The 18,533-nt window shown below is 40.0% G+C and overlaps 1 protein-coding gene across 1 annotated transcript; it reads left to right on the top strand.

The window, feature by feature from the left end:
- The first annotated feature begins 23 nt into the window (after window positions 1–23).
- Window positions 24–13,285, top strand: cdc20 (cell division cycle 20). Its single transcript, XM_003220197.4, has 11 exons — window positions 24–174; window positions 2,383–2,603; window positions 3,067–3,209; window positions 3,646–3,742; window positions 6,879–7,007; window positions 9,555–9,751; window positions 10,540–10,634; window positions 10,795–11,026; window positions 11,125–11,250; window positions 11,372–11,489; window positions 12,900–13,285. Exons 2-11 carry the CDS (start codon window positions 2,396–2,398, stop codon window positions 13,070–13,072), a joined length of 1,518 nt encoding a protein of 505 aa, XP_003220245.1. The 5' UTR covers window positions 24–174; window positions 2,383–2,395; the 3' UTR covers window positions 13,073–13,285.
- The last annotated feature ends 5,248 nt before the right edge of the window (window positions 13,286–18,533 follow it).

Genomic DNA, 18,533 nt, shown 5'->3' with positions numbered 1-18,533 from the left:
CAGCGGACGTTATATTCGAAAGGACCAATCGCGGACCAGAGTGGCAAGTTTAAACCCTGAATGAGAGGAGAGGCCGGAAGAGTTGCAGCCAGAACGGGATTGAGCGTTGGATAACGAGGTTCTCCGCAACTGCTGTGGCTGAAGGGCTTCGGAGTTGTTGCGTTTTATTAAGCGGTATTATTATTCTTTTCCCTACCTTCGGGGTTTTTTATTTTCCTCCCAAATTATTAGGGCAGGGGAGCTGGGGTCAAGCAACCAGCGGGGGAAGGATATGCCAGGCAAAGCATGGCTTCTAAAACCAATAGCAGGACAATTAATACAAGCAGGGTAGAGGCAGGCAGGGAAGTGGGGACAGCTGTGAAGGAGAAAGAAAGTTCTTCCTTGTGTTTGCTCAGTATATCTTGTTCCAGTGCAGAGCTTCTGTCTTAACTGTTTGGCCCTCAGGTGCGTTGGAGACGCAGGAGGATTGTAAACTAGCATTTCTGTGTGTCTCTACAATGTGGAATTAATACAGTTTGAAACCACTTTAACTGCCACAGCTCAGTGCTATGGAATCATGGAAGCTGTAGTTTGGCCAGGCACCAGCACTCTAGCAGAGAAGGTTCAAGGCCTTGTACAACTTCCAACTAACCAAGATTCCCATAGCATTAAGTCAGGGTAGTGAAAAGTGGCGTCAAACTGTAGTCAGTGGAAGTGCACGCCAAGTGTTCATACAGGCCTTTCAGTCATATCAGAACCCATCTAATCTGAATTGCTGACTCAATAAAATCATGATAGTAATCGTAATTATATTTATTTTATCTTAAAAGAGACTCAAAGCAGCTAGCAGTGCTAAAAACAATACAATGTACACTTTAAAATAAATATAAATACTAAAATAGAATTAAACACCAAGCTATTAAAATAATTTAAACCATTAAAAACTATTAAAATACTGGGTTGCTGTGAGTTTTCCAGGCTGTATGGCCATGTTCCAGAAGCAGTCTCTCCTGATGTTTCACCCACATCTATGACAGGCATCCTCAGAGGTGGTGAGGTCTGTTGGAAACTAGGCAAGTGGGGTTTATATATTTGTGGAATGTTCAAGGTGGGAGAAAGAACTCTTGTCTGTTTGAGGCAGGTGTGAATGTTGCAACTGGCCACCTTGATTAGCATTGAATGGCCTTGCAGCTTCAAAGTCTGGTTGCTTCCTACCTGAAGAAAAAGTGTTCTTACTATACATCAAGGAAACCACTGACCGCATAGAGAAGCTAATGAAGAAACACAACCTACAAACGATCTACAGACCCACTAAGAAAATCCAACAAATGCTATGTTCAACAAAGGACAAGAGGGATCCTCTCACCTCTGCAGAATTCTACCGTATGCCATACAGCTGTGGACGAGTCTACATAGGGACCACCAAATGCAGTGGTGTCCAGACATATATTAAGGAACATGAAAGTCACTGCAGACTAACTCAACCAGAGAAGTCAGCCATAGAAGAGCACTTGATGAACCAATCTGGACACAGCATATTATTGGAGAACACAGAAATGCTGGACCACACTAACAACCACCATGTCAGACTACACAGAGAAGCCACTGAAATCCACAAGCATGTGGACAATTTCAACAGAAAGGAAGAAACCATTAAAATGAACAAAATCTGGCTACCAGTATTAAAAACTCTAAAATCAGGACAGTAAATAAAGAACAACACTCAGAAAAAAGGAAATTCCAGGCAAGAAACATTCAGGGCCAGGAAACACCTCTCAACAAAGGATTCCCCCAGACAGGAAGTAACTAGGCTTTGTGGCTCCAAGGCTATTCAATACTAATCAAGGTGGCCAATTGCAACATTTATATAGCCAGGAAAACTCACAGCAACCCAGTGATTCCGGCCATGAAAGCCTTTGACCATACAATGTATGCTTTAAAATAAATATAAATACTAAAATAGAATTAAACATCAAGCTATTAAAATAGTTAAAATCATTAAAAACTATTAAAATACCACACTGCACCCTCTATCTCAGTCTTAAAAACCTTTAAAAGAAAGGTCTTGGCCTGCTGCTGGTAGGATGGCAGGGAGGGAGCCATTCTGACTTCCCTGGCAGGGAGTTCCAGAGTTGAAGGGCAGCCACTGAGAAGGCTCTCTTCTTGCCTCTCCTTCAATGGTGCTTGCGATGGCAATGAGAGGAGGGCCTCTCCTGGGGATCTCAAGGCCTGGACTGGTTTGTATCAGGAGATACAATCTGCCAAATAGCATAAAGCCAAGCCATGTAGGGTTTTATAGGTCATAACCAACATGATGACTACTTGGGGGTGCACATTATAACAGGCAAAAGTTATTGATGTCTCTCACTTTAACCATTTCCCCTTCTTCTTGTGAATTTGCAGCACTTCAACCCAAATGGCACAATTCTTATTTGAAAGCGACTTGCATGGGCTCTTGAAGCTGGACGCCCCCATACCCAATGCACCTCCTGCCCGATGGCAGCGCAAAGCCAAGGAGGCTGCTGCCACCAGCATGGGATCTGTTCCAGACGTTACTGCTCCTTCGCCCATGAAGCCTGCTAACAGGCCTCGTAGCACCAGCAAGACCCCCTCCAAAACACCCGGTAAGCACCCTCAGCAACTGTGTGAAAAGACTCAGTAGGGAGGCTGCGGCTCTGGGATGTAACTGCAAAGTGGCATGCACCAGTGCCTTATTCTGTGGTCTTTTCTCCTGTTACACTGGTTTGTGTTAGATTTGGGGAATGAATGACAAGGCTGCCTCATCACTTGGTGGGTCTATGGAATGTTCACTGATGTGTTCAGGAATACATCCATCCATGGCTTGAAAATACAACCACCCCCCCCCCCCCCCAAAAAAAAAAAACCCCTTAATTTTGCCATTTTATATATAAGGGATGCCATTGTTTATAATGATATGTGAGCATCCACTGATTTTATTATCCATGGGGGTCCTGGACCCAAACCCCAGTGAACGCCAAACATCCAGCCTTTACTTTAAATCTAATTTCTATTATAAAAAATCTAGACTTATGAGATTCAGTGGATTGCACCATGTTTGTCTTATAGGCAAATCGAGTTCAAAAGGACAGAACACTCCAAGCAAAACTGGAGGGGACAGATATATACCTAATCGCAGCGCTATGCAAATGGATGTGGCCAACTTCCTCTTAACCAAAGAAGACTCCTCTGATGAGACGCCTACCAAGAAGGTGAGCGTGCTGCATTTTTACACAGAATGCTCTTCTGTCTAAGGACAGTTCCTCCTAGCATTGACTTTACAAAAAAAGTGGCACAAAGTCAACCATAGGTTTTAGCCTGACTGGCAAGCAAGCTACTTGATAGTAACCTAACAGATGGAAAGAGAGTATGTAAAGGCTTATTTCTGAAAACTGGTGACAGAAATGTATGAGCTATCAAGTCAAATGGTTTGAAGGCTTAACACCAAAGGCTTGAGTATTATGTTCTTACAACACTAGCACTGCAACCAGTATGGTACACTGGTTTGTATAGCTGAGGTGAACATGTAGATCTTCCCAACTTGGAATTGATGTCTGATTTAGGGGAGTACGGGCTCACATCTCTGGAGCTGTGTCCTATAGAATATGTTGCCACTGTTTTCTTACAAAGTGCTTTCTGTTCCTCAAGGAGCATCAAAAGGCCTGGGCAATGAATCTTAATGGCTTTGATGTAGAAGAGGCAAAAGTCCTGCGTCTTAGTGGAAAGCCCCAGAATGCCCCTGAAGGTAGGTCTGCATTGGGTAAATTCAACACTAGGCAAGTTGGAACATAAGGTTTGTGCTAGATATTTCTGTTTTGCCAAAATAGTTCCTAGAACATTTTGCAAAGACAAGAGTGACAACAGTCATGCTTCAGGCTGGTACTTTAAACTTAAGACAGGATCAGGACCGGCCCGAGGAAATTTAAAGGGGTATGCAAATATTTTTTGCGCCCCCTCCCCTGCGCCGCAGGAGGCGTGGCAAGGACTGGCCCCGCCTCCCACGCCGGGCGGCCACGCCTCCCGCAGCGCGGGCGGCGTAAGAGGCGGGGCATGGATGCGCGGCGCGGGAGGCGGGGCCAGACGTGGCCCCGCCTCCCGCGGGGCGCACCCTGGCGCAGCCAAGCTGCGGCAGGAGTTCTTCCAGGCCGCAGCCTGAAAGGACTCCCGCTGCAGCGGGGGCGCGCCGTGGGAGGCGAGGCCGGTCCCGCCTCCCGCGGGGTGCGGCCAGGCTGGGCGGCCAGGCTGCGCCATTGCGCGCCCCATGGGAGGCGGGGCCAGACTTGGCCTCGCCTCCGCGTCACACGGCCCCGCCTCCGCCAGGTGTGGCCCCACCTCCCAGGGGCTCAATAGCGCCCCTGGGAAGGTGGCGCCCAACGCGGGGGCGTGGCCATCGTGCTGTGTTGGGCCGGGCCTGGACAGGATACATATAAGATGAAGAATGGGCAGGAGGAAGAAAAAATTACTATTATTATTATTGTTCTTTGCTATTAAGTCAACTCCAACTTAAGCCATTTCTGTGAATGAAAGATCTCAATTAGTCTGTCATCAATGGCCTGCTTAGGTCTTGCAGAATCAGCGCTTCCTTGACTGAGTCAATCCACTTGCCATGCAATTTGTCTTTTTCTAATGCTTTCCACTTAACACACTTTCCAGTGAGTTATGTCAGAACATCATGTGCTCATGGCACAGTTGCCTCAGTTTAGTGATTTTATTATATTGTGAGTTAAGGCTTGATTTGTTATAGGATGCAAGATGTGTGTGTTTTGTACTTCATGGCATTTGCAGAACTTTCCTTCAGTACAGTAAAGTCTCGCTTATCCAACGTAAACGGGCTGGCAGAACATTGGATAAGCGAATATGTTGGATAATAAGGAGAGATTAAGGAAAAGCCTATTAAACATCAAATTAGGTTATGATTTTACAAATTAAGCACCAAAGCATCATGTTGACAGAAAAAGTAGTTCAAAACACAGTAATGCTATGTAGTAATTACTGTATTTATGAATTTAGCACCAAAATATCACAATGTATTGAAAACATTGACTACAAAAATGTGTTGGATAATCCAGAACGTTGGATAAGCGAGTGTTGGATAAGTGAGACTCTACTGTACCATGATCGAAAAATGAATTGATTTTCCTGTTGTCACTGTCCAGCTTTTGAAACCGTGCCTTGAGCTGAAAATACTATATGTATCATTCTGATGTTGATAATAATATAATAATAATTTTATTTTTATACCCCACCCCATCTCCCCAAAGGGACTTGGGGCGGCTTACATGGGCCAAGCCCAGGTCACAAACAATATAAAAACATAACAATAAAACAATCAACAATAAAACAAGTCATAGGTCAAGATACAATAAATATACTAGGATAAAATCCTGGGTCAGCTCTAAAAAAGAACTGGGCCAGAAAAGTGCAATTAGTGTCAGATTCAATCAAGGTGAGGTAGGTCCCAGAACTATTGTCCCGTTAAAGTGCTGGCGAAGGCATACACTATGGCCTGCTAAAGGAATAGGGTATAATAAGCGAGATAAGCAACAGGTCAATCCGTTACTATGGAGATCAGTGTAAAATAATATATTTTACACTTGAAAAACTAATTCCTCCACAGTTGTCTTTCAAGTCTTTGTCTTCTTTTGATTTCTTAGCTATAGTCTCCAATTTGATTTATGACAGCTATCACCTTTAAATGCATAATAAGGTGTTGAAATGTTTCAACAGTTGGAGTCAGTTCCAATAGCCTACTCTTTGTTTAGTTGAGGAAAAGTAAAGGGAGCTGCTCCTTTCAGACATTTCTCTTATCTCTTCCAATTTGGAATTCATCCAGAGAAGTGACAGCTTGACTTGCATGTTTAGTAAGGAAATATTTGATTTCTTGCCACTGTAGTGATTGGCAAATACCATATTTCCCTGCATAATAGTCACCCCCCCATTTGGGGCTGCTTTTCCCTGCCATAATTCTTTCTCTGAAGGCAAGGCAATTTAAAAGCTACAAAATGGAAGTCTCTGAAGCTCCACTCTTCTTTCCTTCTGAGAGAAACCTGGAATGGAGTTCCTTGGAGAAAAGGCTAAGTAGGAAAGATATTAGTTCCATAAACCTCAATTTCAGGTTTTTCAAACTACTTTGCCTCAGAGAAAGAAAGGAAAATCAGTCCCAAATGGCTCTGCAGTTTTAAAAAAACAAATAGAAACTGAGATGTTTGTTTGAGGTTGGATCATTCTCTCTCTCCCGCCCCCATCCTTTAGAGGTAAGGCATTTTATTATTTAAAAACTCCTCAGAAACAAGAGAATCAAAGGCAGATTTCCTCACATAATAGTTACACTCCCCCTTTTTAAAGAGGGTGTGTGTGTGTGTGTGTGTGTCTATTACATGATGAAATACGGTACCTTCAATTTATAAGTAACTGCCATTTACAAGCTTCTCAGGTAACCAATAAAACAAAAAGGTTTCTATTTAGCGTATCAGCCAGGACATTTGGAGAAGTGTCCTTCCTGTATTATATGATCTGTGCTGGGGAAACTCAGTAATTTGTTCTGTTCTTCGCTGGTCCTCAAATTAGAGTTGACATCCTTGTAGTGCACTTTTGGTTATGCTTTGGTGAAACAGAGTTGCAGATTCGCTGAGATATGTATTGTCCATATCTGCATTTAAATGCATAATCTTCGAGGGAAGAACTTTTTCTTGATCTGACTTAGAAGTGCCTGCAACAGAAGCACTTGCCATTGATTGTTTGGGATTTACCAAAGCCCTTATGTGGGTTATTTAAATAGCTGAGGTAGATGAGCTGAATTGAAACCACAATGGAAAAGAAGAAAGACAATGATGCTCTGAAGTTTGGTCTGGGTTAATACTTGTAACAATCTTCTTCCCCAGGATATCAGAACAATCTCAAAGTGCTTTATAGCCAGAAGAATACACCAGGCTCCACTCGGAAGAACACGAGATACATATCATCCATGTCAGACCGGATTCTGGATGCCCCAGATATTCGCAACGACTACTGTAAGCAGCAGGGCTGTGCAAAATTTTTGTTAGTTGTTGTAAGTCGGATTAAATTTGTATTTACGCCAGAATATCTGACATGTTTCATTTTCAGCACAAGTAAGCAAAACAAAAAGGCTGCAATTCCTCTTTAAATTAATGACCTTTCACCATTAGGAGAAGCAGCAGTTAGAAAGCAGAGTTAGCGGAGAAAGAGACTGAGAAAGTACAGAATTCTTGGAAATGTAGTTTGGGAAGTCAAGGAGCCTTATACCAGGGAATTCAAAAGACCCTGTCCTAAACTACATTTCCCAGAATTCTGCTCAGCATCGGAAAGCCCAATAAATTCCAATACATTCTTGAATCTGCAAAGAGCAGGGCTGACTGATAGTTCTAATAAGTAAATCTGTACTAGGCTGGGAGGTAATCCCTGAATTGAAGTTCTAATGGTTAATATGAGAAACATTCAATGAGATAGATGGTGTGGCTTTAAAAAAACATTTTTGTCAAAACATTTTTAAAATCCTAAAATCACTCGATGTATATTTCTGAAAGTTGGGGGGAATGATCCTCTGTTATTTTGTGTCATTGTATAGAAACTTCAAGGAGATGATAGCTATTGTAGTTTTTTTTTAATTGTTTATAAAAACTTTGAAAATTCCCCAAAATCTGTGGATAAGTGAAATGTTCTGAAACTTGATGGGCTAACAGTGGTAAATGTGTTCTACTATTGTAGCAAGTTTCATCCCAATAGCTGTAAAAATGAGGGAGAGAGGAGCCCCTGAAACTTCCCCACTTGCGCAATTACAATAACAAAAAAGTAATAAAATTTTGTTACTCTCCTTACAGTAACACAATTTTCACTAACTATATTTTAGAAACACTTTAAAAATGAAATGCCAGTGCCCCCTAATTTTGTAATGAGTTTTGAAACATTTTTTCATCCATCGCTCAACCCCAGTAAGCAGCCATGAGCATGGCTGGTGTATACACCATCTTGGGTGTATACATTTCCATAAAAGTAGATATGCCTGTCTTCTCTAAAAGGGTTAGAATCACTATAAGTTTGGGAAGAGCTGGGCCTTCAAACTGCATTATGGCTATGTGTTGCATAGGGCCTGCTGGATTTAGTTTACTGTACAAGAAGTCCCCAAGTTACGAACAAGATAGGTCCTATAGGTTTGCTCTTAAGGTGAATTTGTATGTAAGTCAAAACAAGTACATTCTAAAAGTGTAATATCTATATATATAAAAGGGTAATGAAATTTCGGCCTAGGACAAAACAACAAAACTACACATCCCAGAAACACTAAATTTGCCAGCACAACCCCTCATCCATGCCTCTACGTTCATACAACAAAAAGAAAAGAAAAATAAAGTCCTAATTGGAGGGAGGGGAATAATTGTTTTTATCCAATTGCTGCCAGTTAGAAGGCTAAGCTCCGCCCACTTGGTCTCCTAGCAACCCACTCAGCCCAGGGGACAGTCAGAGTTAGGCCTCACTTAGGCCTCTTCCACACTGCCTATAAAATACAGATTATCTGATTTGAACTGGATTATATGGCAGTGTAGACTCAAGGCCCTACCACACAGCTATATAACCCATTTATAATGGACTTAATGTCAGGGGAAAACGTTTACCCTTTACCTTAACTACCACCAATTCCTCAACACTTTATTTCCCATACCACCATACTTCGACACAGCAACGCGTGGCTGGGCACAGCTAGTGTGTGTGTGTGTGTGTGTGTGTGTGTGTGTATATATATACATACATACACACATACACTCAGTAGAGTCTCACTTATCCAAGCTAAACGGGCCGGCAGAATGTTGGATAAGCGAATATCTTGGATAATAAGGAGGGATTAAGGAAAAGCCTATTAAACATCAAATTAGGTTATGATTTTACAAATTAAGCACCAAAACATCATGTTATACAACAAATTTGATAGAAAAAGTAGCTCAATATGCAGTAATGTTATAATTACTGTATTTATGAATTTAGCACCATAATATCATGATATATTGAAAACATTGACTACAAAAATGGCTTGGATAATCCAGAGGCTTGGATAAACGAGGCTTGGATAAGTGAGACTCTACTGTGTGTGTGTGTATATATATATATATTCATATTCTAGCTGAAGTCTAAAAACACACATATACATATATATATACATGAGTTGAATATCATAGGGAAGGGTTAATACCCTTGTGTTTGTTTTGCTGTCTGGGTCCTTGTTCAGAAGATTTCACCTCATTTTCTACCCCTGTGATAATAGGATTTTGAACATTTTGGCTTGTGGAAACAAGGATTGGTGAGAGAGCTTCAGTGGAGACCCCTTTTCCCCATGATAACTCTTCCAGGAGTGAATTTCCCTTCCAAGGGGTAGATTTTGCTCACTTCCTATTGCCTCACCCCTGTTCTTAAATATGAGTAGTTTGCAAATCTGATGTTTGTAACTTGGAAACTGCCTGTATTTGTTTTTGATATTGATTTGTGCAGTGAGGGTGAGAAAAGGAAGGAAAAGGTACTGACACTAGTGTGCTGTGTCTCTTGTTTAGATCTTAACCTCATTGACTGGAGCTCCCTCAACTTCCTTGCGGTGGCTTTGGATAAAACCCTCTATCTATGGCATTATGATTCCCGAGAAATAATCCAGCTATTGCAATTGGAGCACCCAGATGACTACATCTCCTCTGTGTCATGGATCAAAGAGGGAAACTACCTTGCAATTGGCACAAGTAACGCAGAGGTCCAGGTGAGAGAAATGAGTCTTTCTGGGATTTATCCCAATATAAAATTTGGGATTCCAACCGAAATTTTACTAGCCATCATTCCTAAAACTGGTCAGAAGAAGGAAAAGACCTGGGAACATTAACTATGCTCACTTTACTCCTGCTCCATTTAACTGCCAATTGATTAGGACCCTAATATATAAACCACAATATATATATATATATATATATATATATATATATATATATATATATATATATATATATATATAGAGTGGTTTATATATTAGGGTCCTAATCAATTGGCAGTTAAATGGAGCAGGAGTAAAGTGAGCATAGTTAATGTTCCCAGGTCTTTTCCTTCTTCTGACCAGTTTTAGGAATGATGGCTAGTAAAATTTCGGTTGGAATCAAGAGTTTGAGCACCCCTAAACCAGAAATCTGGTATCTCACCCCCTTTTTAACTTTTTGCAACCAGCAGTCTGCTTTCATCTTCAAGGTGGTGGCTGCAATATTCCTGCTTGCCCATTAACAAATGGCAGAAGACATGATATTCAAAATATCTCATTATGTACATGCCAATATTCAAAAAAAAATCTGAAACACTTCTGTCCCCAAGATCTTTGGATAAGGGATACTCAACCTGTATAACTAGTTCCCTTGATGACCATAGCTGAGTTTTTCAGGTTCTCATATGTTCACTGTGTAAGTATACTAGGGGCGATCGGGATAATCTTACTGTGTTCTTGACTCAAAACACAATATGTAAAGCAAGATTAAGAGTACTAACTGCTTGTGATATTGGTTCTAGTTATGGGACATCCAGCACAACAAGCGTCTGCGAAACATGGTCAGTCACTCATCCCGTGTGAGCTCTCTGAGTTGGAACAACTATATTTTGTCCAGGTATGCACAAATAATCTTTTGTGAAGTACCTTCAATGATTACTGGGAGTGGAGAGAAAGACAGCTTCTCTAATTTCCTGATAAAGGGAGATTGGCACCGGGTGTTCTCTATCTCTTGATGTACTTTGCTTACTATGACATTTTACTCTACCATTTCACAGTGGGTCAAGAACTGGTCATATCCATCACCATGATGTTCGTGTGGCACAGCATCATGTGGCAACGCTGGCTGGCCATACGCAAGAAGTATGTGGGCTAAAGTGGGCACCTGACGGCCGCTACTTAGCCAGTGGGGGGAACGACAACTTAGTAAACATCTGGCCAGCCACTCAAGGGGACAGTGCCTCTCTACATCCTGTACAGACCTTCACACAGCATCAAGGAGCTGTCAAGGTGAGCAGGTTGTTGTGCATGTAGGCAGCATTTGCACTGATGGCAACAGGGAAAGTTGACATGTTTATAATATATTTTTTTATATCTCTCTCCTTTAGGCTGTGGCTTGGAGTCCATGGCAGAGCAATGTGCTAGCAACAGGAGGAGGAACAAGTGACCGGCACATTAGGATATGGAATATCTGCTCTGGTACCTGCCTCAATGAAGTAGATGCTCAGTCCCAAGTAAGACAAAATAGAAAGCTGTGAATACTCCAACATACTCTCTTGAGATGTCACTTATATTGACACAATTGCTGTCTGAATAGCTGCTGTCGTATCAACTGGCTTTTTCTTGCCCTTCCAGGTGTGTGCAGTACTCTGGTCTACAAACTACAAGGAACTTGTGTCTGCTCATGGCTTTGCCCAGAATCAACTTGTAGTCTGGAAATACCCATCTATGTCCAAGGTTATTGAGCTAAAAGGTAAGTTGTGTAGGTATAAAAATAGTGTGGCTGTTTTAGGTATTCACATGAATTCAGAAGGAAAAAGTAGTCAACGGAGTATTTTCTACCACTTGCAGCTGTAAACCAAGCATGCCAACATGGCGTAAAAAAAACCCTGAAGATACTCTGTCTGCAGTATTAAATATTCAGTCAATATTTATTTTAATGTAAAAATAAACAAGCATATTCATCTCATTAATATGCAAATTTGCTTTAATCTTTAATAATCTTTTAATGAATGGCAAAATTATACATATAGCAAAGAATTTTAAAATGAATTTATGATTTATATCAGTAAATGTTTAATTTGTATACCTATTTTTATATAACTTTTATATCCGGGGTTGTGTAAAATGTCTGAGTTTGCCAGTAGAAAATGTTTAAGAAGCCCTGCTTTAGACCTCTTATCCAAAGTCTGTCCGTCCAATGTTTTCAAAAATACATATTAAGTATAAAACAACATTGTATACATTGCTGCTGTTACAGATACTTTGTGTAAGCCAGAACTACCAGTATAGAAACGTTCTGGAAGTCTGAAACAGCTTGGTATAAATTACTACAGGTAAAGATGTGGCTTACAAGACAGAGTTTGTTGTTGCTAACATAAAGGCCTAGAATAAAAATAAGCCACTCCTTTGTAGATAGAAGAAAAAGGTGTTGACCAGGCCTCTCCCATAAAGAAGTAAAGATCTCAAACATACATTTTAAAGCTTTTAACTTGCCTAACTACATCCCAAAGCATTCACAGATCTGAAAAGATTCTGTCCTCAAGGGAAATACTACTGATGTTATCAAGATGCTTATCATTTGCAATTAATTGATCAACGTGCTGTTGAAAGGAGTTTGGCTTGTGTACAACTGCTTCAACTGTAATAATTGATGACTGCTATTTTAGATTTATCATCTATTGGTCTGCTCGAATATATGGAATTTTTTTTAGCCAGATTGACATACAGTTTGTGTTTTGGTCTGACTGGGGGAGCAGCATTTGAATTTCCACTCAGCCATGGAAGCCCCACTTTATTATTAAAAGGAAGGCGAAGGCAAACCCCCACTCAAAAAATCTTGCTAAGAAATTCATGTGATGGGATTGCCATAAATGGGAAATGACAAAAACAAAGTTAGGATCTTATGTCGGTTTTTTAATACTGTTTACCTAGCTACATTTTGGGTTGTACATTTGTTTGCTGTTTTATCAGCTTTATACCTAGTTTCATTCCTGCTTTCCTGATGCAAGGAAAATGTTTGTATCAGAGTGTTTATTTCCTCATTTCTGGAAAATGAGGTCCTAGATATAATGCATTTATTAGTGCTTCAACACTGCAAGAAATCAGTAGAGAAGTATGTGCATTATTAAGGTATCTTGATTTTTTAAATTATTTTTGCTAGGTCACACTGCCAGAGTACTAAGCCTGACTATGAGTCCAGATGGGTCCACAGTAGCGTCTGCTGCAGCAGATGAAACTCTGAGGCTTTGGCGCTGCTTTGAGCTTGACCCAACAAAGAAAAAGGAGAAAGACAGCAATACCAAGAGCAGCATTATCCACCAAGGCATTCGCTGAGTCCCGTTCAACCCTCTTACAAGCTATTGCTTTTGTACAGAATTTTAATCTATTAATAAATTTTCCACTTTTCTTCCAGAAATGGTGTAGGTGTCTGGACTAGAGTATGAACCACAAGGTGATATGAGAAATTCTGTTTAATGTATGATGCAAGGATGTGGGTTGTAAGCAATTGTTATAAAACAGAAATAAACCACTAACTGTTGATGGAAAGTTAAGACAAGTGTTAATCATGAATTTAGCTTCAGTGCTGTCCATGTCAAACCTAAAGTCTGGCGGAATAGTACTATATTTTTCAACTCGGTAAAATGTTTTCTAGGGCTTTTTTACATCAGGATTATTTCTGCTAGCATTTTAAATAAGCATAATGGGGCAGAGATAGTTGATCCAGTGACTGCTGTACAAAGATAGGTACTACTTAAGCACTAGGACTAAATTTGTCTGGTTTTCAGATTCTTGTATATCATGTGTATACCATGTGTCAAATTCCTTTAAACTAAACTTTAGGAGAGCAGTACCAGGCAATAGAGAATTGATGTACTGTATTCGTAGTGAGAAGAAAAGTATGGAGGCAACTTGAGCTATTGTCTTTTCCAGTGTGATGGTGATCGCAACATGCATGTATATTTGAATCCTTCTAGTTACAGAACAGTAACACAGCAATAAGGTCTAACGTGTTACATTTATTTTGGCTGCTCTAGTTTTGAGCTTATTCTGGCTCCTCTGCCTTTTACAACTTAAAAGATTATTTAGTGTTTGAAGAGAATTAATTAAGTCTGCTTTGCTTGGTAGATTACAGGTCTAATCTACTGCCCTCATGTACTGTGCTAAGTTAAAAATACATATGGGAAATGTTGGTTTATTGGTACGGAAATGTTTACAGCATCTGCCTATTCGCTTCACAATTTTACTGAATTTAATTTTTCTGGCTTTTTTATAGTTGTCAAAGGGAAATCAGTGTCTCTAAGGGTTTTCCCATCATATCTGGAAACCCTCTAGAATGTAATATTTTTTGCCCTAAATGGATTTGGATTGGGGGTGGAGGGTGGCATTTCTATTGCATTTGGGTGAGCCCTACTCTCACAAAAAACCTTTTGTAAAGCAGGAAATTACATTTTTTTTAACGACAGGAAGTGAACAGAAATCTCTCCTGGGCCCTACAGGAAGGGCCCAGAACACGATAAAAATGCCCATATAAGGCGCATTTGGGGATAAGTTGCCTTATTGCAGAAGAGGGTACAATGGTAATAGTGCCCACTATGGTTTCTTGGGATGCTGACATGGTCCTCTAGCCTCTCACGGTTCTAATGTAGATTATGCAACTATGACCTTAATTATTGCTCTTGAAAAATAGCAAGATGCAACCAGTCCTATGCTGGCTTGAAACCTAATAGTGCAGTTCAGCTTAGAACATAGGAAACTGTCTTATAAAGAGCCCTTTTAAACCAAGTATTGCCAGTCAATAGAAACGGCAGGGCCTCTGTGTAGAGAGGATGGTGAAATGCTAATGGGATAGGAAAAAGCCAACAACTTCTTTGCCTCAAGTCTTGTCCCAAAAGGAGACTGATGTTCAACCTGAACAATACAGAGTGGATGAAGTAATAGGGGAAATGCAAGTAGTCCAGGAACACCTGGCTACTCTAAATGAATTCAAGTCTTCAGGGCCAGATGAACTATATCCAAGAGTATTGAAAGAACTAGCAGAAGTTCCACTTGGAATAACCTTTGAGAATTCTTGGAGAACAGGCGAAGTCTCAGCAGACCGGAGAAGGCAAATGTCCCTATCTTCAAGAAAGGAAAAAAAGAGAACCCAAACAATTACCGTCCAGTCAGCCTGACCTCAATACCAGGAAAGATTCTGGAGCAGATCATTAAGGAGGCAATCTGCAATCACTTAGAAAGGGATGCTGTGATTCTAAAAGACAACATGGATTTCTGAAACGCAAATCACGCCAAACTAATCTTACCTCTTTTTCAATAGAGTTACAAGCTTGGTACATGCAGGGAATGCTGTGGATGTAGCATATCTTGATTTCAGTAAGGCCTTCAACAAGGTCCCCATGACCTTCATGCAAACAAACTTGTCAAATGTGGGCTAGGCAATGCTACTATTAGGTGGTTCTGTAATTGGTTAAGTGACTGAACCTAAAGGGTGCTCATCAATGGTTCCACTTCATCCTAGAATGAAGTGACGAGTGGAGTGCAGCAGGGTTCAGTGCTGGGCCCAGTACTGTTCAATAACTTTTTTAATTACTTAAATGAAGGTTTAGAGCGTGTGCTTACAAAGTTTTCAGATTACACAAAATTAGGAGGCACAGCTAATACTCCAGAGGACAGGATCAGAATTCAAAATGACCTTAACAGATTAGAGAGCTGGGCCAAAAGTAACAAAATAAATGTATTTATTTATTTACATTTATATCCCGCCCTTCTAACCCCGAAAGGGAACTCAGAGTGGCTTACAAATTAAATGTACATACAACGTATTGTATTATTAGCATAGCAGAATACTGGCATTAAATTACTATATTGTACTATATCAATATACTGTCATATTATTAGTAATATTACATGTAATATATAATTAATATATTGTATTATTAGTATATCATATCACAAAATAATATCACTATTATATGTATATACAATATATTATATATTGTAAATTATATTGTGTGTGTGTGTGTGTGTGTGTGTGTGTGTGTGTGTGTGTGTGTGTGTATATATATATATATATATATATATATATATATATATATATATATATAAATTAGCATAGCACGTTACTGGGGGGAGGGGCTTCCAGTTGATGGCAGACGAGACAAGATGGACAAGGACAAATGTAAAATGCTACATTTAGGCAGAAAAAAAATGAAATGCAGACACAGAATGGGTGATGCCTGCCTCAACAATAGTCCATGTGATAGAGATCTTGGGAGTCTTCGTGGACAACAAAGCGAATATGAGCCAACAGTATGATGCAGCAGCTAAAAAAGCCAATGGGATTTTGGGTTGCATCAAAAGGAGTATAGTGAAGTCATGGGGATTCTATTCTGCTTTGGTTAGACCTCACCTGGAATACTGTGTCCGATTCTGAGCACCACAGTTCAAAAGAGAATTGGAAGGTGTCTAGAGGAGGGCAACTAAAATTATCAAAGGTTTTGAGACCATGCCCTATGAGGAGAATCTTAAAGAGCTGTGTTATCTAGCCTGCAGAAAAGAAGGTTGAGAGGAGACATGAGAAGACAAGAAAGCTCCTGCTTTGGAGGCTTTTAAGCAGAGGCTGGATGGCCATCTGTCGGGGGTGGTTTGAATGCAATTTCCTGCTTCTTAACAGGGGGTTAGACTGGATGGCCCATGAGGTCTCGACCAACTATGATTCTATGATAGTCATGTAAAATATGTGAAAGGTTATCAGAAGAGGGTGCAGGCGATTTCTGCTGCCCTAGAAACTTGGGACTCGAAGCAATGGGTTCAAATTACAGGAAATGGGATTCCACCTGAACATTAGGAAGAACTTCCTGACTAAGTTGTTCAGCAGTATTAAAACAGGTCAATGTATTAAGTGTAACTCCAGCCAAATATATGTGTGTGAGAGTGAGGGATGGAGGGAGAGCTTTGAACAGCATAGGGAAGGGTTAACACCCCTGTGATGTTTGTTTTGCTGCCTGTGCCCGTGTTCAGATGATTTCACCTCACTTTCCAACCATGTGATAATTGGATGTTGAAAAATTTGGCTTGCTGAGAAAATGAGGACTGGTGAGAAAACTTCAGTGGAGACCCCCTTTCGCTAATGTAACTCTTTCAGAAGTGAATTTCCCTTCCTAGGGGTAGATCTTTTTTATTTCCTGTTGTCTCACCTCCGTTCTTAACTATGAATTGTTTGTAACTCAGATGTTTGCAACTCAGGACATTGCCTGTAATTCAAGTGCCCCCAAAGTTAAGGACTTTTGCAACCTGCTGCATGAGAAATTAGTGGTTTTATAAAAATAGTTTTTTTTCTGAGTTTACCAATAGAAAGGGGATGTCTGTTTTTAACACAAACTTTTTCCAGAGGCTAAAAACTTTAGTACAATTATTTTGAAAAAGCTATTCAATTTATAGTCCCAGTTATAAAGGCTTAAAATAGGTTCAATATGTTAAGGAATATTAACAATGTACCATTAGTTAATTTGGGAGTCTCAACTTTTAGGCTATTGCTGGGGTAATTATAAACAACTGGATAGGTGAGCCACTCCTCCAAATTTTTGCCCTAGTGCATTTAGGCTCCCTTTTCAAAGGCTCTCAAGTGTGCCAATATGAAATTAACCTGAAATAGTGACTATATTGAGCAGAGCAATTTGTGAACCTAGCTTAACAAGTTTCATCTGTGGATTTATATCTCAGTTGGTCCCAACAGAAGCTTTCCAAAAAATGTCCAACATTTAGAGTTTGCAGCAATCGCATTTCAGGTTTACAATAAAATTGAGACATACTACAAAAGGATGCAAAGGTAAAGCTATTTATACTAAAAATGTTGATTTAAGCTAGTGTAAACACTTTGGATATTAAAGCCTACATAACAAACTAAGCAATGTGCACATGAGTTCTTGTTCATAAGGCAACTAAGCCTATTGCCTCGGACCCACAAGTAGGAATGGACAATAAACAAAACAAAAAAAAAACCCTAGTGGAAAGCTGTTTTTTCCCCAACTTGAGTGACTGACCAAATGTTATCTGGGGTGTGAGTGAAGATGACTGTTTATTCTGCACTTCCCAATTCTTTTTAACCCAAAATATATTTTTAAAGGCCAATAATGCCCCCTCAGGCCTGCATGGATGTACAATTGGCCTCTCCAGACAATTTTAAGCCTATTTAGGATTTAAACTGGGGCAAAAAGCTACTAGAGGCTGGAGGTTGGTGTGTGTGCTTATGGCCATTTTTGATGGAGGGGAGAAATTCCCAATCTGATTTTAATATTCCCAACCTCTGATTTAAACAAAGTACAGAACAGAGATGCACAAGAGAACTAGTAAGAATGTTTTAGTACTTCACAGTGCTATCCATGAGCATCCTTTAACTGTAAGGTTCTCGTTCAAAACAAGTGTATGAACTTGGGAAACTATTTTAAAACATTCATGTAGTGTTTCTCAGAAACTAGAGAAACTGAGCAGTGGAAAGATTACATTTGGGTTACAAAAAGTTTTGTTTCAGTTCAAAAATAAATGGATTAAAAGCTTGCCATATTTGTAAATATAATTTTTCGTATATGTGCTATAAAAACATTATGCACAGGTCTTCTCAGCAGAACTTCACAGTGGTTTAAAGCATATGATCTAGGCTGTGTTTCATTTTTCCCAGGAGTGATAGAAACCCCTCTATCAGATTTATTCTGATAACAGGCATATTTTTCAATGTCATTGATTATCAAATTTAGCAGTATATATTCATGGCTACAGCTGGCATTCTAGGTAGCACAGG

The sequence above is a fragment of the Anolis carolinensis genome, chromosome 4 (genome assembly GCF_035594765.1).
Source record: "Anolis carolinensis isolate JA03-04 chromosome 4, rAnoCar3.1.pri, whole genome shotgun sequence".
In the NCBI taxonomy this organism is placed as follows: Eukaryota; Metazoa; Chordata; class Lepidosauria; order Squamata; family Dactyloidae; genus Anolis; species Anolis carolinensis.
This window is presented reverse-complemented; position numbering and strand designations above follow the sequence as displayed.